The 26,632-nt window shown below is 41.7% G+C and overlaps 1 protein-coding gene across 1 annotated transcript in view; it reads right to left on the bottom strand.

The window, feature by feature from the left end:
• The window catches only part of Drgx (Dorsal root ganglia homeobox), a 40,283-nt gene extending 14,488 nt beyond the window's left edge, over window positions 1–25,795 (bottom strand). The window contains exons 1-2 of the mRNA XM_003694522.4: window positions 25,352–25,795; window positions 5,260–5,518 (exon numbers count right to left, since the gene is read on the bottom strand). Of these exons, the coding sequence (XP_003694570.1) occupies window positions 5,260–5,344 (85 nt within the window). The 5' untranslated portion in view covers window positions 5,345–5,518; window positions 25,352–25,795. The remainder of the gene's footprint in view (window positions 1–5,259; window positions 5,519–25,351) is intronic.
• Window positions 25,796–26,632: the final 837 nt, after the last annotated feature.

Raw genomic sequence — 26,632 nt, 5'->3', positions numbered from 1 at the left:
TTGAAATCTAAAATTCCGGGAAGGGAAAATCCAGCGGTTGAATCGCGTCGTCACGTCTGCCCTGTTTGCAACAAGTCATCCAGAACGGGAACCAAGTTTCATAACTACCACGACGGGACAATTATAACCGTGCAAGCAAACTCGCATCGTGTGTCATTGGCAATAGTCTGCCGCCTCTGCAAAATTAATGGGATCGTTCACGAGGATTTTCGCGTGCAGTATGTATGACTTTGCAATTGAATTTCCCGCCGATCGATGCCCTGTCCTCGCGTTTAATAACAGCCTTCTCGTCGCGGAAAATTGTCTGTCACCCCCTCGCCTCTCCCCTCCCCCCCTCACCATCCCTCTCTGTCAGATACGCTTCACCGTAATCATCGGGATTCGTTTATTAAACGGTAATGCCAATTTCCCCGTGTATTTTTTACGCGCGGATTTCCACGTGCTAGGAAATTCTATTTCAGAATCATTGTTTCTGAAACGAAGAGTTTCTCAAAGTAAGTACTTGAATAAGTATCGATGATAAATTCTTCGAAGAATGAATACTTCGTCGCTTGGGATGTTATGAAACGATATATGCACGTCCTTTCCTGGATTCTTATCTTGGCAACAGATTGAAAAAGAACGAATCGAAGAAAATAAAATTAGCTTTTTCCATAATTCTAAGTTTCGAATTTGTGTTTAATCACGACCGTCTATCGTCCACTAGAAAATCGAAAAATTTAAGAAAAAGGATGAGAAGAGGGAGGAGAAACGGGAATAGAAATGGGAAAAGATTTGCCGTTGGTTGGAAATCGATTTTTAGATTAGATTCAAGACACGAAACCCTTAATCCAGACATCTTTCATTAGATTTGCCCATCCAAATCTCGAACGATTCGTTCTTTAACTCGTCGGCGAAAAAATAGAGAACAATTTAAGAAAAGGAACGAGAGGAGAGAAGAATAATGAGAGAGCAGAAATGGGAAGAAGAAACTCGTTGATTGGAAATCGATTCTTAGATTAAGCTCAAGACACGAAGCCCTCGATCCAGACATCTTTCTTTTCGTTAAAAAAGAAAAATTTCCTTCCAAATCTCAATTCATCGTCCAAAAAATAGGGAACAATTTAAAAACAAGAAGAGAACGAGCAGAGAATGAAAAAAGAATCGAACCTCGTTGATTGGTTAATAAAATAAAATTTAGAAACTGGTTTTATCTATCCGAATCTCAACTCATCGTCCAAAAAATAGAGAAAAATTTAAGAAGAAGAACGAGTGCAGAGAATGGAAGAAGAATCGAAACTCGTTAGTTAAGATAAATGGATGTAGACATCTTTATGTTAATAAAATAAAATTTAGAAACTGGTTTTATCCATCCAAATCTCAACTCATCGTCCAAAAAGTAGGGAACAATTCAAGAAGAAGAACGAGAAAAGAGGACGAGAGAAGAGAATGGAAGAAGAATGGAAGCTCGTTGGTTGGTTAAGATGAATTTATCTATAGTCAAAATTGAAATCCACTCTTGAATCCACGAAGCCCTGGATGTAGACGTCTTTCATGTAAAAAAAGAAAAATTTAGAAATCAGATTTTCCCTATCCAAATCTCAACTCATTCCTTAACTCATCGTCCAAAAAGTAGGGAACGATTCAAGAAGAAGAACGAGAAGAGAGGACGAGAATGGAAGAAGAATGGAAGCTCGTTGGTTGGTTAAAATAAATTTATCGGTGGGCAAAACTGAAATCCACTCAAGATCCTAGATTAGACTCCGTGATCCTCCACCCAACTCGCGCAAAACTCATCGAGACTCCTTGCTTGATCCAATTTATTAAGCGCACTCGGAGAAACGCGGTCGCAAGAAAGGGCCCGGTGTGACTTGTGCACACGTCCTCCCTCCTTTCTCCTTTCTCCCTCCATATTCGGAGGAGGGTTCGCGGCTTTGTCTCTCCGTGTCGAGGGAAAAACAATAGGAGGGGGATTAATATCGTCTTCTGGCCCGGGGTATCCAGACGCGGAAAGCTCGCACGTGCCCCGTCGACGCGACTACGTGCGCCTTTAAAACGCTTTGTCCTCCTCCTCCTCCTCCTCCTCTCGAGGGCCGCCCTTGATTTGCTTCGAAATCCCTGTCTGGATTAACCCTTAAGTCCCGCGCGCAGTAGGGCACAGGTACCTCCTACTGTCACGATTCGTCCTTTTTTTTTTTTTTTTTTGTCGATGGTTCTCGTCGCGCGTTTGAGGGTAAGCGTTGAGAGAGAGAGAGAGAGAGATTTCGTTTTCAGAGAATTGTAATAGGGTTAAATCGTAAGATTTTATATTTATTCGAAGAGATTCGTTCGAGGATTGCAATTTAGATTGGATGACATATTTTATTGAAACGAACAAGCAAACGAAAATCCTAAACGATCATCCACAATTTCTCGTTCCAATCGATGGAGAAGACTGTCTGAATGGTTCTTGTTGTTCGAGGGTAGAGAATCGTTATCTTACGATTTTGCCGATTCGAAAGAAATTATAATTTAAATTGTAAATTAGATGACATGTTTTATTGAAACGAACATTAAACCTATCTGGATGGATTAAATCCCTCATAGTAGGGCACAAATACCTCGTATTGTCACGATTCCTCTCTTTTTCTTTCTTAATATTTCTCGTCGTATGTTTGAGGGTAAGCGAGAGATTTCCTTTAGAGAATCGTTATCTTACGATTTTGCCGATTTATTCGATAAGATTCGTTCGAGGATTGGTAATTGTAATTAAATTGAAATCGAAGTTCGAAATACTTCGCCATAATTTCACCTACCTTAAGCAACGATATTTTATTGAAACGAATTTTTTTAAACGATCGTCCACAATTTTCCAATCGATCAGAGAGGAGTGGTTAAAAGAGAGAGAGAGAGAGAGAGAGAGAGAAAGAATAGATAAAAACAATTATCGCGTTTACCTGAGCCTGCTCGTCGCAGAACGAGGAGAATTCACGGATTCGAAGGGTCCGTGGAAAAACTAGACACAGAACGAAATCTAATGACACCCCGACCGTTACTAATGACCCTAACGAGCTAGTTAGATGTTAGAGCGAATGTCGGTGGGCTCTCGGCCGGACCCTGCGCCGAGTGAACCCACTTACCGACTTATCACGTAGTTACCTAATCTGTTTATCCCAACGGGGGGTGGGCGAGGGGTACACCGGCCTGGCAAAGTTGGAAGGGTGCACGGACGTCCCCGAGGACACCCCCTCCTCCACGCTGGAGATCATCCAGCAGGCGTCGTTTCGGACACACATGTGCACCGTTTTCGAATATCGTGGACAAGCGGAGACAAGCGTGCGGTTAAATTCTTTTTTTGCGCCGAAGATTTGATTGAAAATGAAGATCGGGTAGAAAAATGTTTGGTTCATTCACGGCCACGATCTGATTTATTCTCTTCGTCGAAGAATCGTTCGATGATTTTCTGACGATAAGATAGAGAATTTCGAGAAAAATCGAAGAGATTGAAATGTCGTGAAAATCCTCCCCGAAGGAAATTCTTCCCTGTTTTTTTCGCGTCGCGTTTCTAATCAACGATAAACGCGCGTACGAATTTCACTTAATTTTAAGTGGAGGTAGAGGGAAGCGGCCGCGGATAAAGGGAATGATAAATGCGCATTAAAAACATAATTTCACTTTGCGCGAGGGAAATCAATATTTTATTTAAACTATATTTCGGGCCTAGATGGAAGGGCACTTACACACGTCCCTGAGGATACCGTATATCTCTATCCCCTCCTACACCTACCGGTCCCCATTCGATTATCTACCTACCACATGTATCTCATTGAGGTTCATAATATGCAATAAAGTGAGCGTATACATCGTGACTCGATCGGCCGAACGTTATATCCAGGGTCGAAAAAAGAGGAGGGGGAGGGGGAAGGGGGAAAGATAAAATGGGATCTTTTTTGTACACATCTTTTAATCAAGAAATTATAGAATAATTAAAATTTACGATAACGATCGATGGGAATGAACGAGCGAAGACATAAAATTCGACGGGTGTCGCGAAGACTTGGAAAAAAAAGGAGAACAAAATTTAACCGAACGCAAAAAGAAGATATCGATCAACAAATTCGAAATTCAAACTTCAACTTCGCGCAAAATCCATTGCGATTCGTGTGTTGTACAAAGGCAATTTCCATCGAAATTCAATCGTCCATCGAAATTTTGATACGAATGGAAAAAAAAAAAAAAAAAGAAATTGTATTTTCCCCTCCCCTCGTCGAATAAAAAATTACGGGGAAATTACGAAACTCGGTTGTCGTCTTCGACCGAAGAAGATGGGTAGTTAATAACTTGGAGGAGAGAAAGGAGATTCGACTTGGAAAGCGATCGGTGAATAGGCAAACTGGCGTCGAAGTTGTGAAGAGCGAGTCGACACCGGCGTCGGGACGCGGTTTAACCGGAAGTTGGGCCGAAGTGCAAATTAAGTTTAGCGGCCGTCCAGTTTGTAGCGTCCACTTTGCGTAACTCGGTCTAGTCGGTAATGTAACTTCATCGATGTGTTCCGCCAGAGCAAGTGCCGGTACAATCAATCTCCCTTTTCTCCCTTCCTCGCCAACCGCTGTCGCACAACTCGCACTGCCTTTCCACTTTCCTTTTGTAATTCGTTTATACATATACATTTTTGGGTAAATTGTTAGACCAATTTTTTCAAATTTATTTAAAAAAAAAAAAAAAAAGGAAAGTATAATTTGTATAATTCGAACGAAACAAAAAAGTTGAAGAATAAATCGTTCGTTACTTTCATTTCCAAGTGAGTGTTAAAATAGCACACGCTAATAAATATCCATTAATGATTCACATCCATTGCTAAATTATTTAAATCTTGAACGGGGGCAGGTTCCCATCATCGTTTATAATTCCTGTTACGTTGGGGGCTGATTTGAGAAATTGGATTGACGTTTCTCCATGATACGTCCCGCTTTAAAGTCCGCCCTCGAGTGAAATCGAGGAGGAAGGAGGGGGGGGGGAGAATAGATGAAGAAATGTAAGATCATGGGCGGAATCAAATTTTTCTTACGGGGGCAAATCGGAACGAAACAATACTCTGGGGACAAGGGATTCTCGACAGAGTACACACACGCGCGGATGAAATTTCTTGTTTCAGTCGTTAAATTTCTCTCACATTAAATTTCATCATCGAAATAAATCTGTTAGATATGTGGAAGAAAAAAAAAAAAAAAAAAAGTTCTTTTCTCCTATCCGAAAATCCTTCCCCGAAACGCAAAGGAGGCAAATGGAATGTCTACTTACAGGGGTGAGTGGCGGCGAATGGGTACTCGAGGGTGGGTGGTAACCGTGGCGTTGGAAGACCCGGGGGGCAGTGGTAGCAGAACATGCCGCCAGGCCTGGCCACCGTCCCACCCCCCGGCCCTCCACCCCCTCCTGCCCCCGGCACCTGCGGCTGGCTCGACTGCTGTTGCTGCTGTTGCTGCTGCTGCTGTTGTTGCTGCTGCTGATGATGCGTGTGGTGGTGGTTATTGTTCGCCTGGTGAGTGTGAACCGATCCAATCTGCAATTAGAGGGAAGGAGGGCGTTACTTTTACGCAATTCGTGAGCATCATTCTTCCGAGAAGGCGAATTAGTCGCCTAGTTACGAATCGTCACGAGTATTTTTGAACGATTTATCACGAAAGAAGGGAGGGAGGAGAAATTGTGCAATTGTCGTCAGCGGTAATTGTTTTTTCCTGGGAGGATTAATTAGGAACGAAGGCTAATTTTTTTCCTCTCCTTTCTCTTTTTCTTTTAAACGGTAAAAAATTGAAACCACTCTTTCTTTCCCCTCTCCAGTGCACACGCTGTTCAACGGGTTAAACATCACGAAATTAATTCACCTCGAACATATTCAATTTCAGCTTAATTTTACCCGGCAAAGAATACGCTACTAGCTACGTACGTAGGATAGAGATAACAATTTTTCCTTAATTAATTCGATACAACTCGGTTTCATAATTATCAAACGTACGAGCCACAAGTTTCAATTTATATACAACGCAAATAATAATAACAGCAACAAAGTAAATCGAGCTTCCTCTCTCGAACGTTCATACACCATAATACAATTTTACTAACATTATCCTTATTAAATGAGCCAAGTCGATTTTCACAATTTTTTCGAGAACAGCCTGTCTTTCTTATCCTCTCCTCTCCGCTTCCGATTTCCCCTCCCCCTTGATTTTCGGGAGAGGAACGGGATTTAACGCACAACGCAAAGAGGAACGCGTTGGAAGACCAACAGCCAGGTTCTCGCGGCCAAGGAGGACGAAACAAGGAGGCGTGCATAGTGCGGCGGCCGATCACGCCGATCCCCATTAGAGGGATTGTAAACTCCCCTGTAAATAAATGATGCGCGTATATCGGAGAGGGAGGGGAGGGGGAGGGGAAAGGGCTCTTTGCCTAAGCAGGCATCGGTCGTTGGAACTTAATAAACGGCGGGTTTATCAATTTATAATGGGTCAGCGTGTCGCGCATGCTCGGTGCCCCGCTTCAGGGCCGTAGTTACGTAACGCACGCGAACGGCCAGCTTTAAACTTCGAGCCTGTGTTCCCCAACACCATCCCTACGTTGCTTGCTTCCAACCACCACGATGCTTCCTTCTCTCTCTCTCTCTCTCTCTCTCTCTCTCTTCTTCGCTCCTATCCTTCGTCTCTCTCGAGCTCCTACTCGCCCCTTCACCCTTTGCGGCTCCGCTACAAGGGACAAATTGAATTTTAGATCATGCCGTGTGCTCTTCTGGGGTCCACGAGAAAACCGAGATGCGGAGGGAGTAGGAGAGAGAGAGAGAAGGGGTGGTGGTGGGGAGGGTCTGGGAGCAGCAGACGTCGAGATGATACTAATTGAAATTTGAAATTGATATTAGCGAATTATTACCCCTCTCTGTCGCGCTCGTTCCTGCTTGAGCCGAACGCAATTACGGCCGCGTGTCGGGTATCAAAAGTAATTGCTGCCAAACTTAACGAAATTTAGCCAATTTTCGTTTTCGGCTGCCTGACCTTCCGGACGACGGATTACCGGCTCGGGTTTCGCTTTACGTATGCACGCCGACTCCTTTACAGGGGAGATTGCAAATGCAATTTTCGGGGATGATCCCGATCCCTTGGAACCGTTTCAACGTCTTCCAAGGAATGCGAATACGTGACGAGTCGCGTGTTCCAGATTCGTTCCAGAAAATTTTTCCTCCAAAAAAAAAAAGAGAGAGAAAAAAAAAAGAAGGAAAGGAAAGAAAGCAACGCGTTCTCCTCCAATTCTTCTCGATTAACCCTTAAACCGGGAATCAAGCGAGACACCCTTTCCCAAATCCCAGCATCAAGCATCGTAAACCAGTGACACTATTAAACGGATCAGCCGATTAGTCGCAGGTAGAAAGAATCGACCCCACTCGAATATAAGCGGGGCACCCTTGGAGCAAACGGCACGTTAGAAGCGTGATGACGGAGCATACGCACCGACAGAAGGGACGAAATGTAGCGAGGCTAATCCACAGGGCTGGCCCCGGGGTGTCGCCTCTCTCCGGGTGGCGCGCCCCAAGTCCACGCCAGACCGGGCGGCACCCTTCGAAAAATAAAGTCCGCATGCGGTCCAGGGGTGTATTTGCGGTGTTCAACCAGCGGGGCGAAACATTATGCCAGTGTTTTATCGTGCAATCATCCGACTGCACGACCCCCTTATGCACGAGAGCATAAGGGATTGCGGCCTCGAGTGGAGTGTGTTTACACGTTGGCACACGCCGCGGATTTGTTACACGCTCGTTACGAGTTTCTATACGTGAACGGAATTTCCAACCTTTCCAAGTTAAGTTTTTGCTCGTGATTCGAAAATACGATCGATGGTATAATTTTTCTTTTTTAGAATTTTCTCGAGCGAGAAATACTTCCGTTTTTTTTTTTTTTTTTTAAGAAATTTATGGTTGGTGTTATTGGTGTTATGGTATTTTTCCACGTACGCACGATGAGCATGCAAATTGGTTCATCAGTGATGGCCGATCCCATCGATACCGATACCGATGTCGACGCACTAGGAGAGTGCCGACCAGTTCATTACGAAGTTTACGAAAATTACAGTTGGATGTTAGTCCCGTTGGTATCGGTGTGTGAGTAATGCACACATCCAATGGTTCGGTAACCCGGATTATGGACATCCAGTAATACTGATATTCAATTATTTGGGTACACGTAGGAATATCTTGTTACCTGGCAGTTCTAATTGCGCGGGGCCAGTGTTATCGAGTTATCCCAGTTTAACATCCTTGCAAGTATAAAGCATCGTTTATGCAAAATTGAAACGCATCGATGATAATTCGATCGAGAATTACCGCGAGATCCGATCATCTGCCCTTTTATTCTCCTTTCGTTTCAGATATCCATAAATGTTAAAAACGATTTTTAACATTTTCACCGCTTAAAATTATTTAGTCACTTTAAACAAAAGTGTATATCGTGTACATGCCTATCCCAAACAACGTGATCAAATCTTTTCTTTCCGTCGATCGATAATCTAGAGGCAGAAATCCTTTGGAATTTCTTTCAAAATCTCTATTCAATCCCTCTACTCGTCCCTTCGACGCGTAAACAAAAGTGTGTATCGTCATTGCTATTCCAAACAACGGTTACAATGATGATCAATCTTTTCTTTTAGTCGATCAAAAGACGAGGAGCAAAAATCCTTTGGAATTTCTTTCAAAATCTCTATTCAATCCCTCTACTCGTCCCTTCGACGCGTGAACAATGTGTATCCTGATTGTTGTCCCAAACAACAACGGTTACAACACGATCAAATCTTTTCTTTCCGAAAGATGAGGGAATTTCTTTTCATATATTCGTTAAAAACGATTTTTAACACCTTCACCCCTCAAAAATTCTATTTAATTCCTCTACTTCGACGCGTAAACCAAAGTGTGTATCGTCATTGCTGTTCCAAACAACGATTACAACACGATCAAATCTTTTCCTTTCGAAAGACTAGAGGCAAAAGTCCTGTGGAATTTCTATGAATTCGTTCGCGGGTGTATCAGAGAAGTGGCGCGAAAGCACGTGTGACACGAGCGGGTGAACAAGCCGGGTGTTTAGATTCCGCGTGTGTAACACTGCGCTCATTAGAGAGCGGCGCTAATTGCATAATTGGTGGCGGCAATTACGAGCAAAGCGGTGCCGCGTCGGGTGACGTCAACATCCAATAATTCGGCACGCGACGACAATCGCGCGATGCACCGCCACGCCATCGCGCAAATAGCACGAGTATCGCAATTAAAAGCGATAATACTGAAATTAGCCTCGCCCCAACCCCTCCTCACCCCCCTTTTTGGACAAACTTTGGCCGAACCGAGGAAGCGACCACTTTTTGTTTTCGTTTGGAGGTTTTGCATTAGGCTCGAAGTTTCCGAAATTATAAATTATAAATATTTCAGCGATTCGATGCGAATGTTGAAGCACAGGAAACCATAAATTAATATCTTGATGATCGAGGGGGACTAAAATTATCAATTACGTTTTAACAGAATTGGCATTAGTGTCAATGTTGATGTTAACGTTGATGATTAATATTAATCGAAATCCGAAATTGATTATTGATACCGCTATTAGTTACCTGAATTTACCATCCCGCAATTCTTCCCAATATTTGATCATTTTTTTCTTTTTTTTTTTTCATCAAGTATAATATTTTAATTTGTCTTCGTATTCTACGCTAATTTTGCATTTTGCGAGGATCGATCAACATTTTTGGATGGAAAAGACTCGAGCGTAGATGAAGAAATCAAGTTCTCGAGCTTTCCAGCTCGTGCTCAGCCAACTACGTAAAAATTGGCGTCGAATTGGAACGACATCGTGTCGTCGTACATTGGAAAACTTGACGGAGACGCGATTAACGAAGATTTCATTAGGGACAATATTGCGCTCGCATCGGCGCTCGTTGACCGGCGGGGTCCTGGTTTCTTTATTGGCCGGCTGGAATAAATTGGAGAGAATTAATTAAGCGGCACAAATTGGATGCACCGCGTTAGCCCTTATTCCTGGATGACACAATTTAATAAGCATCCTCTCCGCTTCCCTTCCCATCCGCGGCCCTTAAACTTTGAGGAATGCCAAGGATAAGCTTTCGTTAATTCCATTTGCCACGTTAGATAGATAACCTCTCTTCTTTGTTCTGATGATTGTGTATTGATTTCCTTTCCTGATGTAAAAGTTTGGAATTAAATCAATTCAAGACGATTTGTCGTCGATAAATATGTTGTGCGTCAAATTTTCATCATCGATATTGCAAAAGAGGGTTGATATACCCGATTGAAAGACAAATACAAAAGTTGGTATACAAAAATATCGCTTGATACCCTTACTTATTAAGTTGCAAGCAATTGAAGTTTGCGTTAGATGAAGGGAGACAGAGGAAGAACGAGCACGGAGCGCCGCACCGTGGCGCGACGGTGTAACGAAGATAGCGCTGTCTTTCTCTCTCTATCTCCGTCTCCCTTCATCTAACTTAAACTTCAATCGCTAATAAATAAAATCGACATTTTCGTACATCAACTTTTACGTTCGTTTTAGAATCGACTCTCCAAATATATCCAGAAAGAAATTAATTGACATCCAACATAACGAAAGAAAAAAAAATAAGAACAAAAAGATTAGAAATTTCCCCTTCGAGTAACTTCTGTATGTGAAATTGGATAAAAATGTTTCGAAATCTTGTGTATTCATTGAAAGCAAAGTCTTGTCGCGGAATGGACCATGGGCATTCGACTCGAGAGAGGCAGTGTTTCTCGATTGGCACGGGTCAAGAAGGAAGAGCGTGCCCCAGAACGTAATATCGTGTCGCGCACAATACAATTGTAGATCGGCTTCTTCAATAATATTACGGCATAGACGGTTAACGGGTTAAGAGCGCGCATTGTCGTCTCGTTGAAAAGAAATCGAGGACGAAACGAACTGTGGGTAAATATGCGCGGCTTAAGGCCATTTTGCCCCGATGATCGCGACGACCAATTAGACGCCATGATGCATACAGGGTGTTAATAATAATAATAACGTTCCACTCCTTCATCCTCCTACATCGCGATGAATATGCCCGCGTTTTCATTAATTTTTCGACTGGAGCGCCTCTTTTTCAAAATCTTGCGCTTTGACTGGACAATGTCTTTCTTTTGGGACCAAATATCTGTTCCTGCCGATTCTGAACGATCGACGCATCATAAAATATTCCGAAAAAACCTTCAAACATTCATTTTTCTACGTAATCAATCGTTTGAAAGAAAGTTTTTAGTAGAAGTTTTTCGCCTCGTTGCAGATTGCAGAACTTTCTCCCATTGTTTTCTCGGTTAACACCCTGTAGAGAATCGCGCGGCCCTGTCTATAGACCGCATCGAGTACGGTGTAATGTACTTTGGTTAAGCGCATCGGAGCATGCTCGTCGCCGAGTTAACGCATTTAATGGAGGTTAATTTTGCATATGGTATTGCTCCCCCGTGCCCTAACCTCTTTACTCGCGCACGCTCAACCATCCCCCGGATCGTAAGCTCACGACCAAACTACCCGAAATTACGGCCGCAGAACGGGGATCGTTATTAAACCGGTCGCTCGATCTTTCCGCTTGATCGAATTATGCGGTTACGTATTTACTTACGTGGTTACTTTGTCTTTGTCGTATTTTCATCTGGAATGCAGTTTTTCACAGAAAAAAAAAAAAAAAAAAAAGAAAAAGAAAAATTTCATTTGCTTCTTCTTTGCATATCTTTTCTTAATCTTAAAATTTAAGTTGTTCGGTTTCTGATTTAGTTTTACTGTGCGGTTGGGTTAAGTTAGGTTAGGTTAGGTTAGCCTTTTGAAAATGTCAACATTGTCTCGATAATCGTTGGATTATTATTATAAGAATTTCGAGTGAATATCAATACTTGGGAGAATTGTATGCATCATTTTTATCGATAGTTACATACCACTATTTCTAGTTTCTGCTCGCTTTTTCACGATCTATATTTATCATTCGTCGCCCATTCATCGCCCCCTTCTCGAATGAATACGGCACGCATACGGCATCCTTGCTGCAACAGGAAGAAGCGTCCCACACACGATTCCGGACCGTTGGAGAGATTCCGCTTCCGGATACCATTCGGCATGCATTTATAGCCCTTAAACGGCCATCTCTCCCTACGGTGCATACCCATTGTCGCGGCCAGTGATCTCGAGGGGAGCGAGCAGACATCTTGATTGTTTCGTAATAAATGTCCAACGCCTGGACATTTATTACGATTGGCCTCTCGGCGACCAAATTCAATCAAACATCGCCGTTCTCCTGATCACGTTTCTCGCTTCCATATCGATCATTTGACGCAGAACAAGATTTTAGGAGCACGATTTTTATGAAAAGTTAATTTCAATATTTTTCTTCAATCGCGAGCGTTAAAAATTTATTCGTCCTTAAGAGAGAAAATTATATGAATAACGATATCCTCGTTCGTAACTCTATAAACGATATCCTCTTCTATTGCGCATAAAAGATAACTAGGAGAGTGAGAGAGAGAGAGAGAGAGAGAGGGGAAAAAATAGAAATAAACGAAATAAACTCGAAGGGAGAATCAAAGCAGAGGGTAATAAACACTTGATTCAACATCACTCGTCTTCCTCTTGTCTCTTCACACCATCACCGAACTCCATTTGACTTTTGCCTCCACTCGATTCCACCGCATTGCACACGCCCTACCCGATGTGTGCACACTCGACCGGGCATCTATACTACTTCCTCTTCACCCCCTGCTCTCGTTTTCATCCCTTCGTTCCATCCCTCCACCTATCCTATTCCACTCGACTTATTCCCTCTTTCTCCTTCCTTTGTCGCTGTTTATTTTTCTTTTTTTTTTCCACTTTGCACTTCCTGTATCCTCCCTTTTTTCATTTCTCTCTCTCTCTCTCTCTCTCTCTCTCTCTCTCTCTTTTTTCGCAGCGTGTAAAAGAGCGAGGACCGAGAGTGGCTACGATCGGTCGTTCTGCTTTTTCCCTTTCGATTCGACCCGGCCACCCGGTGGTTTTCGGTTTATTTCCCGCTTATCCATTTACATTTGATTTATCCTGGCTGTCGCGCACCGCTCTCCGAGGGTTGACGCCTCGATTATCGCGGTGATCGTTGGAAAGTAACGCGCGAAGCGAATACAACGAGCGACGACGTAATATTAAATTTTCCGAGTAAACGAGTGAATAATAGAAATATTGTGGCGACAGTAGTTAATGGTCAACGTGGCGCTAGTATCGCACCACGGATCGTCTTTATCCTTCCAACTTGATTTGTCGTTCAATTTGACCCGATACAATTATAGGTAGAAAATTAACAAATGTAATACATTTCAATACAAAAGGATACTACTTCGCCAACAATTAACCCCTACCCTCTTAACCATAATTAAAATATATCTTCTCCCTTCACTTCATTCGATTCACTGCAACGATACCACCACCACCGGCGCAATGGTGTTGTACACTGGTGGAATCATGGGGTCTAACAAGAAGCGTCCTCTTCATCGATGCAGCGATACACATTAAACGGGGGAACCTGAACGAGAACGAGAGACGAAGAAGCATTGGCCGTGATTGAATTAATCTGTCAATTTGCCAATTACACGGATGAGTTTGTTTGGTGGCTGCGGTACGCTTACGTCTCTCCGTGCGTCTCCGCCGCGTTCATCGATCGCAAGTGGATCGTCGAGTCGCTCCATGTGTGTGCGAAAATCCTCGTAAACCGCGTCCGTGTATACGCGCTCTATCTACTCGCCGTGTTACGAACGTGTGCGTGCACAAACGCGTTTGCGTGTATTGACGCTCGATCGCGCGTCTGTGCGAGCGAGAGGAATCGGGCATACGTAACCGCGTGGCTCGGGGCACAGATTCAACGAGCTCAATTGGCGCACCGAACGAGCAGGAGGATCGTATTGATTCTCCGGTTACATAGTCGCGGTGTGGAGGCAGCTAGCTACCGCCTCGAGCCAACCGGCCGTCTTTGTTTTAAGGCCGAGAAGAGACAAGGGTTTGTGTGGATTTTGGGGGGGGGGGGGGAATGATCGGATGCGATATTGAAGTGGCGTTAGTTTAGATAGGATTCTTGTTAACTTTGGTTAACGGATTTCGAGTTTGGCACTTGGAATTTCGTTTTGTTCGAGTTAGTTAAATGTTCCTAAGTTTTTGGGGATGTTCGGTCGAACCTATTCTTCCAATTGACGAATGTTGAAGTTGGAATTTAATCGGAGGGAAAATCGTTAAGAGTATTGTTCGCTTTAATCCAAAGTCATTCAGGCAAACATTGGACTAGACTTTGGCAGAAAATCTTTCGAGCTAGCTAAAGTATCGTTCCTAAATTTTAGGGATATTCGATCCCAAATTTTTCCAAATTAGAATTTAATTGGAGGAAAATAGAGTTAGCACAAGTATTGTTAACCTAAAGCCACTCTTCCACTTGGCAAACATTGGACTAGAATTTGTACTGTAGAAAATCTTTGAACAGTTCAAGTCTATAGAACTATTGTTCTTAAATTTTACGTATGCTCGGTCAATCTAAACCCATTCTTCCAAATCCATTATCCACCTCGGTCGGTAAATCGTACGTACGTCTCAACCGATTACGGCAAAGGGAATACGAAATTACGCTGTCGTATTTACCCATCGGTGCACCATTGTTGGTTGTATCTAATTTGAACTTCGTTTCCGAACACGGGAAGAGAAAGAGACAGAGAGAGAGAGAGAGTGAAACTTGGACTCCTCTGCAAGTAGATAGGCTCTTGCCGGCGATATAATATCGCGGCGGAGGGAGGAGTTGGAAATGGAGGAAGGCGACGAAGGGAGGAAGGAGAGGAGGAGGAGGAGGAGGAGAACGGAGGATTGTTGGAAGTTGGCGGGATCGAGTGGTGGCGGAAGGAGGGTGCGAGGGGAGGGGGGGTAGTGTATAGGGGATGATGCGCAGTCGAGGGTTTCGGTTCCCGGTTTCGCCCCGAGGGCACCATTTCCAACGAAACCAAGCACGAGGCAGGGATCTCTGGAACCCGCTATATTCCAATTGCTTCCCTCCGTTTGATATGCGCCAATTTCGTCCAATATGTCGCGCCCCCTCCTCCTCAGATCAACCAATCTTTGTAGAGGTAACCAATACTCCCCAGCAACCCTTATCGTTTGCCTCGATTTGATCGCTGGGAATTTCGCCTTGGACGTTGCCTGACTTTTGTGAAGGACACGACGATTGGATTATGGAGTGGAGAAAAATTGAGCCGGCGATGTTATTGATACTGTTAGTAGCGACACAGCCAGTTGATGATCAATGGTGAGAAGAAGATTATGGTAAAATAACGAAATAGGGTAAATTTATATATATATATGTGTGTTTATTTCGAGTAAAAAGTTGATCGAAATTATCCACGAATTATTCTACGTTTTCTGACGATAGTAGTTCTGTAACAACAAATAAGGATAAAAATAGGAACATTTTCAATTGCTATAAAATTTCACTCGTATCGATAACCGATATCCTATTTCAACTGTCCCCTCCTTCTGTACTTCAAATTCCGTTTTTTCCTGCCACCCTTCCGCTTCGATGTCTCCGATCGAATCCGATAAATCCATTTTGCCGGGAAATCCCGGCTGGAAATTCGTTGGTCACGTGCTGACAAGTGACCGGTCCTCGAGTTTTCACGTCGGGACATCATTTATATGGTTTATCGTCCTTTTGCACCCTGCTCGTCGGATACTTCGGTGAATAATGCATAAAGAAAGTTCCCCGTGATTGTGGATCGCCGATATATACCGAATTCGAAAAAGGTTTTCGCCACCATTTTGCGAAAAGATTTCGCGCAAAAATTTTAACACTTTTTTAACACAATTTTAAATTCATTCTTCGATGAATCGATCAATTCCTTTCAAGAGACAAATATCCTTTCGAATCTTTTTACATCGTTCGTCATTGATGAGCGAAACCGCCAAACATTGTCGGTGACCTATTTCGAAGAGATATGCAAGCTCTATGAAGCCAAGTGAACTCAGTCAACGGAAGCCACGAGGTGGGGATGGCTTGTAAACGTAGCATAATGAGCTATAGAGGGGAATAAGCCAAATTTCCACCACCATCACCACGTTTGCAGCCCACCCTCGTTACACAATCGTCGAACCTTGACTGGACTTGGTTTCCATCCACAGATGAACCATTTCTAAATCTATCTACACACACACACATATATATATATACACATCTCTTTCTTTATTCTTCATTAATTCCCCGATAAAACCTTTTTCATTTCTCATCTCGATCGCCAACGTCATTAAAAATTTCATCGCCAACTTTTATCTATCTGCGCCTATCAACGCGTTCCAAGGTCCCATAAAACGAAATACAACGAGTAGGCGTGAAAGAAGCGATATAAACCTCGCGTGGGGTCCGAGACGGGGTCCGGTGCACGAGGGATGGTCGTAAAGAAAGTGGAGGAGGAGGAGGCAGTCGATCAGGTGGAGAAGAAGAGGAGGAAGAACGTGCCGGGAATGCACCCACCTCACCGCCGCTCTCCTCTCCTCTCTGCCCACCCTCCTCTCCCTGCCCGCCTCCTCCATGTATTATTGCCCGACCGTAAATTTCGCCCGGAAAGCGATTTAGCGAGGAAGCGGCAGGGATAAATCTTGAAAAAGTCGAAAAGCGTAAAACAGCAGCCTCTCCGGCCGCCGAATGGTAGGGGAGGGAGGAATGGTGGGGGGAGAGGGAGAGAGTAGAGTCTCGAGGGTAGTAGTCTCTTACTTATAGACGGATGAAAGAAGAAGGAACGCTCTCGATCCGCGCCTTCTCTCTTTCCTTTCCCTCCGTTTTCACGGAGGATCACCCCCTCGAGTTCTCCTACGCGTGCACCTTTTCGAGGCAGGGGCGTGTCTGCGCCCTCCTACACACCCCTCTCCGCCACGTGTGTGCATCTCACCGTGTAAACGCGACTCCCTCGACCGCTCCTCTTTCTCTTTCCCCCGTTACGTAGGTTGCTCCGAGAAGAAGGGAAGAAAAAACAACAGTTGGAAGGAAACTTGTTGGTTGGATAAGTTTCCGTGCAAATGTTCTTTTTCTTTATTATTATTCGAACGATCGTTAACGATACTCGTCAGAACTTTTGGTCGAATATCGAACGAGGAAACGAGGAGTATTCGAAATTGGACGGTTAATCAAGGCACAATTCTCTGATCGAGTTTTAGTGGCCTCGAGGATCGAAGCTCGTTCCTAAGACTGCTTTCGACTCGGCGGAGGTCTCGGCACGAGATTGACTCTTAATCGCAGTGGCGCCACGCGGCCATGAATAATTGCCGGCGTCAGCGACAACGAATTCGACGACGATGGATAATATGCAGCAATCCTCGAATCGGGGATGCACGATGATTTATTCACCGGGCGCGCAACGTTGGCCCGAAACCGTGGATTTGCAAACCGTATTAACCTGCAAGCGCGAGGAAAAAAAGAAGGGAGTCACAAAGGGATTAAAGCACCGCAATTTTCGTTCGGTCCTTTCGAATCTGGCCCCTTTGTCGCATTTATTTATCTTTTTTCTTCTTTTTTTTTTTTACGCCGGGGAATGATTCAATCTCTGATTTACCTCCGATAGAAAATCAGCTTGTGTTAGCTTCTGTGTCGACAATCTGTCGAGAGTAGTATTTCGAGTTAAGTTTAAAGTTTCGAATTGATGAAGATCGGGGGGGGGGATGAGGATCGACGCCCGTAAGTCATGCGTGTATGTAGATAGAAGAGATCATTGATAAAACGCAACCAATAAATGGTTTTTAATCGTATCCACTTACGTATCGTCAGTTCTATCCGGCAGCTATATTATTTTTATCCAATTTTCCTTCGTTCACCGCGAGCATTGCACAAGTACCCGTAATACAATGTTACGCCCGTATTGAATTAAATATCGCGAACGGAGACACCAATGAACCAATGCGAAATTAAATTAAATTTAAGTTACTTAAGCGCAATTTAGAGCGAGCTATCTGCTTTGCTTCAAGCACATTAAACGCATCAGCCTCTCTAAGCACCGTCGTTCAATTGTCCGCCATATTGGTATCGTTCTATTCCTCCTATTTTCTCTCTCTCTCTCTCTCTCTCCTTCATACTTTTCATTTTGTTTTCCACGATATATGACGTCTTATTTCTTTCTTTTTTTTTTTTTTGTCATTTAATTAATTCTAATCATTCCAGTTATTCGTAATTGAAATTGTTGTTATCGTCTCTGTTGATGAGAAATTATTGTTCGTTTCTCTTTCTTTTTCTTGTCGTGTAAATTCTCTTCTATCTCTCTCTCTCTCTCTCTCTCTGTAAATGTCCATTTTTTTCGACGAACGCTCGGAATTTTTCGAAACGACTGCGTCGGAAAGTGCTCGCACAAACAAATCGATCAATTTGAAATTAAATCAGGGAGAGCTCGTTGCGCTCTCCGCGAGTGCTTCTGTCAACAGCAACGCCGTCGATTTATTTAAATTCGATTTAAATCCCGGCGAGCTGTGTACTCTTCGCCCGAAAATAATTAAACACCGGTCCCTGCGGCGGTTTATTTTTCATTTTTTTTTTCCTCACCTTTTTTTGTTTTTGCTTCTTTCTTTCTTTTTTTTTTTTTTTTGTTTTTTTCGTTTTGTTTTTCGCTGCAGGTATTTCATTCGATAAAATGAAAATTCGGTTTCTATTCGACAGAAAAGTCAGAGAAAACGTCTCTGCTAGACCGTCGTCAGTCAGACGACTTGTGAATAGTTGAAATAATGGAAGATTATTATAGGTATTAAATAGATAATAAAAGAGATAATAAAAATTTCTAAAAGAAAAAAAATACGAATCTCGAAGCGGAGATAGGGAATAATTTGTATTTCGTACGACGAAAATAATGCTTCTAAAAATTAAAAAGTATGCGAATCGAAAATTTTCTAAATGTTCTCGAAATCGATGCAACAACTCTTAACATCTCCCTGCGCGCCAATTTCGAATAGAGACGTCTATCTGAAAGAGTCGCAACGCTTCCACTCAACGGTATTAATTAAGCCGAGTTCGTATTAATTCGTCCGGATACGAAGTTAATCGTTCATTGCATTCGTATCGACTGTGATCGCGTTAGTTTCAAGCGTTGCTTACATAATTTGCCAGCAGATTGCTATTTAAACGGGTTACTTTTAATCGACATCGCCTTCAAAGGAAGCTTCACGGTACTTTCCCATCGGTTCATCGATAATTGCAATTCGATCGATCCTCCTCGTTTTTTCGCCCCACTCCCTTACCCCCCTTTTATTCTCTACTTTCATCTCCCTCCTCTCTCGTTACACGCCTCGTTTAAAATATTAACGCATATTTGATGCAATTTTTACAACGACTAATACACTCGAACGAAATCTTACGAGTATAAAATTTCCACGTATTTATCTTTTATTTGAAATAATTTACTCAAAAAAAAAAAGAAAAGGAAAAAAGTGATTCTGTTTCCTAAACATTAATTCAAGTAAATAAATGAATGTGTATGCAAAATTTGGATTTATCGAGTACATGATGATATATAAATATATCCGATTCCACGGAAATATATCGATACATTCGTGGAAAATCGATTCAACAAACATAAAGGTCGATGTAGAAAAATTGATTGGTTGTATCAAGCAATTTAAGTTTGAGCGAGATGAAGTGAGACGGAGATAGAACGACATAGTGCGCCGCACAGTGGTAACGGAGGTGAAGCTGTCTCGTTCTCTGCCTCCATCTCGTTTCTTCTAATCCAAACTTCGATCCCTTATAATTCAATAAGCAAGCTTGAAACGATATTTTTGTATACCAAGTCTCGTGTTTGTTTCGATCTCTGGAATCGGCTGTTCAGAAGAATATTTCGATCGATCGTATCGATCTCTCTTTGCATAAATTGGTAATATCTCTCTAAAAAAATTATCGACACGTTTTAACATTTTTATTTACTACTCTTTGAATCTGACATGTGTGATTTTTGGCACATTTTTTTTTTTTTTTTTTTTGACAATTTTGCTTTGACATATTAATTCGAATAATTCCTTCACGCCATTGTAGTAGTAGTTTTTCAGTGTGAATATTTCGAGTTTTGTGAATATTTATGGGATATAACTAATTCATTTCGTCATAACTAGTTTTTCGCAACTGATGACAAAGTGAATTGAAAATGAGTTACTTGGAAAATATTTTTTAAAATATACACACGTTTTAAACGAAGTTAAAACAAGTTCACAGTTACCAATGAAGATCGTTTAAGGATTTTATTGATATTTTATGACGCTTAGTCATTGCGGTTGAGTCGGCAGAATAAATTTAAACGGTTCTAGAAAATAATGTACAACACGATTCATTTTCCTCTTCTTCCCGAATATCAAACAATATCGATAACATTAAATGAAATCTACAATTTTACGATATTAATTTTAATTCTTAACAATTAATTCTTTTCCAATATCAATCGTTAATAAATTTCAATTTCACATATTGTTATCCCCATCTTCGAAGATCGATAATTTTCATAAGCTTGACAAAGACTCGATCAAGAGAAAAAACGAAAGAAAGAAAAATCGTATTACCTCGCTACTCGATCCTCTTAATGGGTTAACAACATTAGTCCAATTGTAGAGGATGGCCCAGTTATCGTATATAGAAAGGTGAATCGCACACGAGACGAGATTTCACGACCTCGCGAGTGTCCTCATCCTCCGGTTATGTAGGCATACATACGCGTCTAGAGGAAGTCACCACACCGTGCACGGCGTAGAATAAACGGTCAGTGACGCGCGGTAATGGCCGACATCCTAATCCTGGCCCCCTACAGCTTAATGCCATACACTCCGCAATGATAATGCTGCGTGTGCTTTTTGTCATTACCAGTCGCCATTCTACCCCGTAATGAGCACCGCCGCGACAACTCCTTCGATATAGGATTCGCGACCTTAGTCGTCACGCGAGTCCTCCAACCGCTTCCGGTCCCGGAAAACGATTTAATCGACGACAGAAACCGTGGACAGAATTTTAATTTCGATTCCTGTACATCGAAGTTTTTACGCTTTTCTAATCTTAATTTTTTTTTTTTTCTTTTTTTTTTTTTTGGAGGGAAGACGATCTATGGATCGGGCTTTTAGAAACGATATCCGTCAGAAGCATGATCGGTTCGTTGGTTAATTCAACTTCTCTGTTTTTTCTAACTCGCCTTGTGTGAGAGGACTATGGCAAGTTATTTGGGCACAATGGAATAGGAAATTGGAGAGGAGAAGATTGAAAGATAGCGATTGACGGGGAAGATGAAGGTGAGGAGGGAGGCTCGATCGAGGAAAAATCGTGCGGGTTTCGCTTCGAGCACGCGTGATCGTAGCAAAAGACGTGACGTCACAGGTCTTGACCCTCTGCCCCTCCCCCCATTTATACGTATATAGCGGCGTTCCGAGGCATCATCTGCGGGCCCAAGACGTGGAGGAGGATGCGGAGGAGGGGGGTGGCCCGCAGCTGCCGCCCTGGCTGCCAACACAATAATATCTAATTAATTTATTAATGAGGTTAAGTTGGCAGGATTGGACGGCAGACAGCGCGAGCCGCCGCGCCGGTTCGGCCTGCGTTGGCCCGTTTTACTTGAACGTCTTTCCCCTCCTTTTCTCTCTCTCTCTCTTCCTTTCCTTTCCCGATGCTTCTCGTCGCGAGAATGAATTAAGCTTAATCAGAGCGAAAGTGTTGGGCGCGCGTGCTCGCAGGGCCGCACGACTGGCCCTTTTCACCAGTCGCCTTTCGTGTTTCCACGATTATTGTTGGATAGTAAAAAATGAAAGAAAAGGTTTCGTTGATGACGAACGATTGTTTGATTTCAACAAATGGCTTTGTGAAAAAATAGAAGCAAAAGTGGCTATGCGAAAGTCTTGCTTTTCAAACAACAATTAGATCGAGGTTAATTAACATTTGTATTAAAATATTCGTTGTTTAGAGGGTAGATGAGGAATATCTGCTTTTTTCCAGGGGAGGATTATTAAAAGTAGAAAGAATTTAAATTCAAGATAATCTTGCGATTGGGAGGGGGAGGGGGAATTGTTTGCCGAGCGTTGAATTGAATTTTTATTAAATCGCGCGACCTGTTATGAGGAAAGGGAGGAAAGTAGTAACGTTCGTTTCGAGTAACTTTTGACATAAAATGTCAATTCGATTTTAATACGACGTTAGGATTTTAATCTGTTAAACAACAGGACAATTGTTTAATCGATTTCAACGCCGTACTTAATTTCCTTGAATATTCTATTTAACGAATAGAGCCACAATTTATATTTATACCGGACTGTCAGCTTGAGTCTGCATGTCAATTAAATCCATCAATTACACTGAACCATTTAACCCGTCCCTATTATAATGTTTTGTTGACAATAACTTTAATATGTTATATTATAACATTCGAGTTAATCTTTACCATCGACACTTTCACCATTGTCCCAATTAATATCCCCGGAAAATTGAAATTTAATATTGTTTAATTGTCTCTTCTTAAAAAGTTCGTACTCCGCGTATATCTACGCACGGCCATGCATATATCTAACGTAGTATGGGATTACAGGCGAAACTCTGTTATCCGTTAAATGGCGGAAAAGATGAAAGAAAACTTAGGAAACGATATTACGTGATATGTTGTCGGTAAGTCGAAAACGATATAGGAAATAGTTTCGAATAGATTCGTCATTTTTCTCGAAGACGTTAACGAAGACGTATAAAATAATCATATAAACTCGTTAGTTGAGCGAGTAATTTAATAACAATCTTGGTGGATAAACTTTTCCACAAAAATAATCGTAATACATCCATCGTTCAATTCTCCAAAACAATTACTCCCAATTAACTTCCCAATAAAGATAATATCCAAAAGAAATAAGATAAAATCAATGTTTGGAGAAATCATCACGTTTATTACGCGATTGTATTTTATTGTAAATGGCCAAGGAACGAGAATGAAAGTAAGAGAGGAACAAGAATCGAAAATTGGTTGGAAAAACCGAGAAAAAGAATCATTGGGTAAAAATCATATCGCGTTAAGTTCAGACCCGGCTCTTCAGCGGAAGCTTTAGCTGCAGACAGCTCGCAGTCCCCGGAGGGATTCGCTGACGAAAACGAGCACGGACAGCCGCCCTTATACCCATCATCGTCAACCTCTTTCCGCGGCTCGTTCGACTTCTTCTCTTCGCGAAAAATCCCCTCAACCGGCTGGCCGGTTATTACGTGACCATAAAGAGGCAGTCGTTTTCCATGGCTACTTTATGTGGCTCACTGGCGCCCTCTGGCCACAGGAATTCCGGAAGTGGAGGAATTCGCGCGGTGAAAATTGATTGAGATGGTTTCAGTGGTTCAAATTCTTTTTCTTTTCTTTTTTTTTTTTTTTTGCAATTGATTTATACTGGTTGTGCAATAATCAGACGAAATATCTATATACATATTCTTCTTTCTATTTTACCTATCAAGAAGTGATACTTGTAGAATTAAGTATCGTTTTAATTCAATTCTGTTTTTCATAATAAATTAATTGCTAATGGTGGTTTTTTTATTACGATTTAATTTGTCACTTGTCATTTCTGTCACAATAGATTTTAAATATTAAGGAAATATGAAAAATAAAGCGAGGTGTTAATATTACAAATATTAAATAGTTAATGTATCGAAGAACGAGTTACACGAGCGACTAATCAAATGTTGTATACACGATGGCGGCAAATTTAAATACCGTGACGCGTTCATTCGAGGACCGATTTGCTTGCAGAATTGAATTTGAGCGAACAATTACACTTGATTCTATCTATTTCCGTGAAACTCTGTTTGGAAACACGTGGGAACAAAATTCGAGTAGAAAAAAAGGAATTATTTAAATTCTCTAGGGTAGTAGAATTTTTAGAAATACAAAGAAAATAATACATTAAGTTGAAAATTCTTCGTTCGATTAAATTTACTGTGATAATGTCGGTATTGAAAGGATATCGTATAAATAGTTATTAAACGAGTCATAGAAGTAATACGGTTTAATTGAAACGTGTTTAAAAGTTAAATCAATATTCAAAGATTCAAAGCATTGAGATTTTGAAGGATTGAGGTTTCAAAATTTCCAAATATTAGAGATAAACATTTTCGTCAATAATATCAATGATTTAATGATTACGTTTTGAGTAAATTGGATGGCGAATGGTGTGTTGACAATTAATAAACGCGAGGAAAGTGTAAAAATTTTAAAAAATCATATCCGTATATTTGCTAGGGAAATATACGGAGAAAATATTTAAAAATATTGATATTCGTAAAATCTATCAAACAAATTTATTACATATATGATAAAATTATTAAAATGTACACAATTTAAAATAACATTAAAAATTAAAAAAAAAAATAGTTGTCGTTATTAATTTTTGTTAAATATTACTCGTTAAATTATTTAATTATTCACTTACGTACGATATTATTCGAGGGAAATAAAATCATTCGAGATTCAACATCAAGATTGGGATCCGTCGGACGCCATAATATCCGGCTGCATAGATAGATAGATTAATTCTTTTACTTATACGTTATAATATACATATTTCACGAAAATTATAGAATATAGATATTTTATCGAAAGGTATTCTTTTTTTATCACAATGCCAGGTATCGAAACAGGAACACAAACAATTCTGCTGCAAATGTTTATACACTGTAATAACGGATAATGCATATATGAAAATGTGCAAAATATTTAAAAAAAAGAAAAGAAGAATTTCTTATTTAAATATTCTTTTTTTTTATCTCATCCAGAAAAATAAGAATTTAACGTAAATATGTTTAATTGCATGAACATATACAATCCAGTGATGATAACGAAGTTACGGGTATTGCACTTAATATCGAGGATTGTAATTTACAAGTATCTACATTAAAGTGCATAGAGATCGTATGGCATTAACAATTCCTATCATTGCAATTGTACCGAAACGATTGAAACACTTGATTCTTTCGAATATTATCCAATTTTCTCGAGCAATCCATCAAGCATAATTGAAAATATAACCAAATGCCGGGTTCAAACTGGTAAATTAGGGGACAAACCTTTCTACAAGTGGAAACTTAATCGATAGAAATTTGTTCAAATTAATCAATTTTCCAATTTCAAAAGATTCAGCTCAAAGCTAAATGAATAAATATTCAAGCTTCAATTTTTTTCCTTTTTCCAATTTTGGTTAACAATAATATCCACGATAGGAATCGTCGGAAGACTGACAATTGAAAAACGAAAAGTACAATTTTTTTTCGAGAATGATACTCTCTCGAACAATTATCTTTTGCATGTAAAGACGGATTCGTGAAAAATCGTGAAAACCTTCGAAATATCGCTCACCTTGACCAAAGGTGGACTATGCGTGGGTGGATGGTAGTGTCCCGAAGAAGGGCTCGCGGGCGGCCCCGCGCCCCCGGGCGAAATGGTACCGCCTCCGGGGGTGAGAATCCTGGACTCGTGGCTGAACAACACTTTCTCGATTTCCTCCGCACTCTCGCGGATCACCTTCGACTCCCTGAACCTTTCTCCTCCCGCGACCCGATCGCAAGATCCACGATCTGGAACGTCCTCTTCAGACCTCGTCTACAGTTTCTCCTCGATCACTGAACACAACAAAGATCTCTGCTCTACGCGTCCTCCTTTCAACACTTGCACCAGCTTTCTTCCCCTCCTCTGAATATCGATCATTCAACGGCCACACTTCGAAAACATCAGGCTTCGTACAGTTGCCTCTTCGATTTAGAAACGCTGGTTTCTCGAATCGTTCGGTTTGGTTAACGCACCGACGTTGCAGACGTTTTCTTTCTAATTGTCATTGTAAATTTTCGCGAGAAATCTCGAGAGCGTCTCGTCGAAGATCGATGGGATTCTTCAGTTTGTTGTCCTTCAGGCAGGTACTCGTGGCAGTTTGTTTTCCTTTTTTTCGTGATTTACGTTCGAAACACGTAGAAACTCGATCGAATCTCGATTGATCAACGTATGTAAAAGGCAAGAATCCATTAGTATCACAGGTGTTGTTCTCCCTTCACCAATTCTTCCCTGTTCAAACCTATCGATCTAACCTCTTCGAACATCTTCAATTCACTTCCAAATCTAAAATAAAACTCTCGATCGTTGACACATGACGAATTCCAATTAGCCAATTCCTCGTATCGATAAAACTCCACAACGACCAAATCCCAGAACAACTGTTCGAACACCTCAAACAACTTTCATCACAAACTTCTTCGAATTGTCAACTCCTCGACAAGATCCTTCGCGTGAAATTCGCGTTGAATTCAAACTGTCAACCCTTCGACACCTCGAATGCTCCGTGTCAACCTGTTTTCAGAACAAATCTCTTCGAATCTTGCTTCCTCGACACTCGAAACTATTCGTATCTCGTTAATTCCCCTTATCCGGTTTCTCGGCCAGATCCAGGCCATGCACTGCACTGGGAGTCGATCCGACACCAGCTATGATCCACGAGAGGAGACCCGAAAAAGCGGAGTGGTCGCGTTCGAAGAGGATCCCAGAGCTGGATTGTGTGTCGTTCACGGTGTCGCCTCGACGTCCAGGCAGCGAAAGCGTGTTCGATAGGCGGAACCACGCAGGCGTCGAGCGGTTCTCGAGGCGTGGTCT

Source organism: Apis florea, unplaced genomic scaffold, assembly GCF_048593485.1.
Source record: "Apis florea isolate Af1SG1 unplaced genomic scaffold, ASM4859348v1 contig_3585_pilon, whole genome shotgun sequence".
Classification (NCBI taxonomy): Eukaryota; Metazoa; Arthropoda; class Insecta; order Hymenoptera; family Apidae; genus Apis; species Apis florea.
This window is presented reverse-complemented; position numbering and strand designations above follow the sequence as displayed.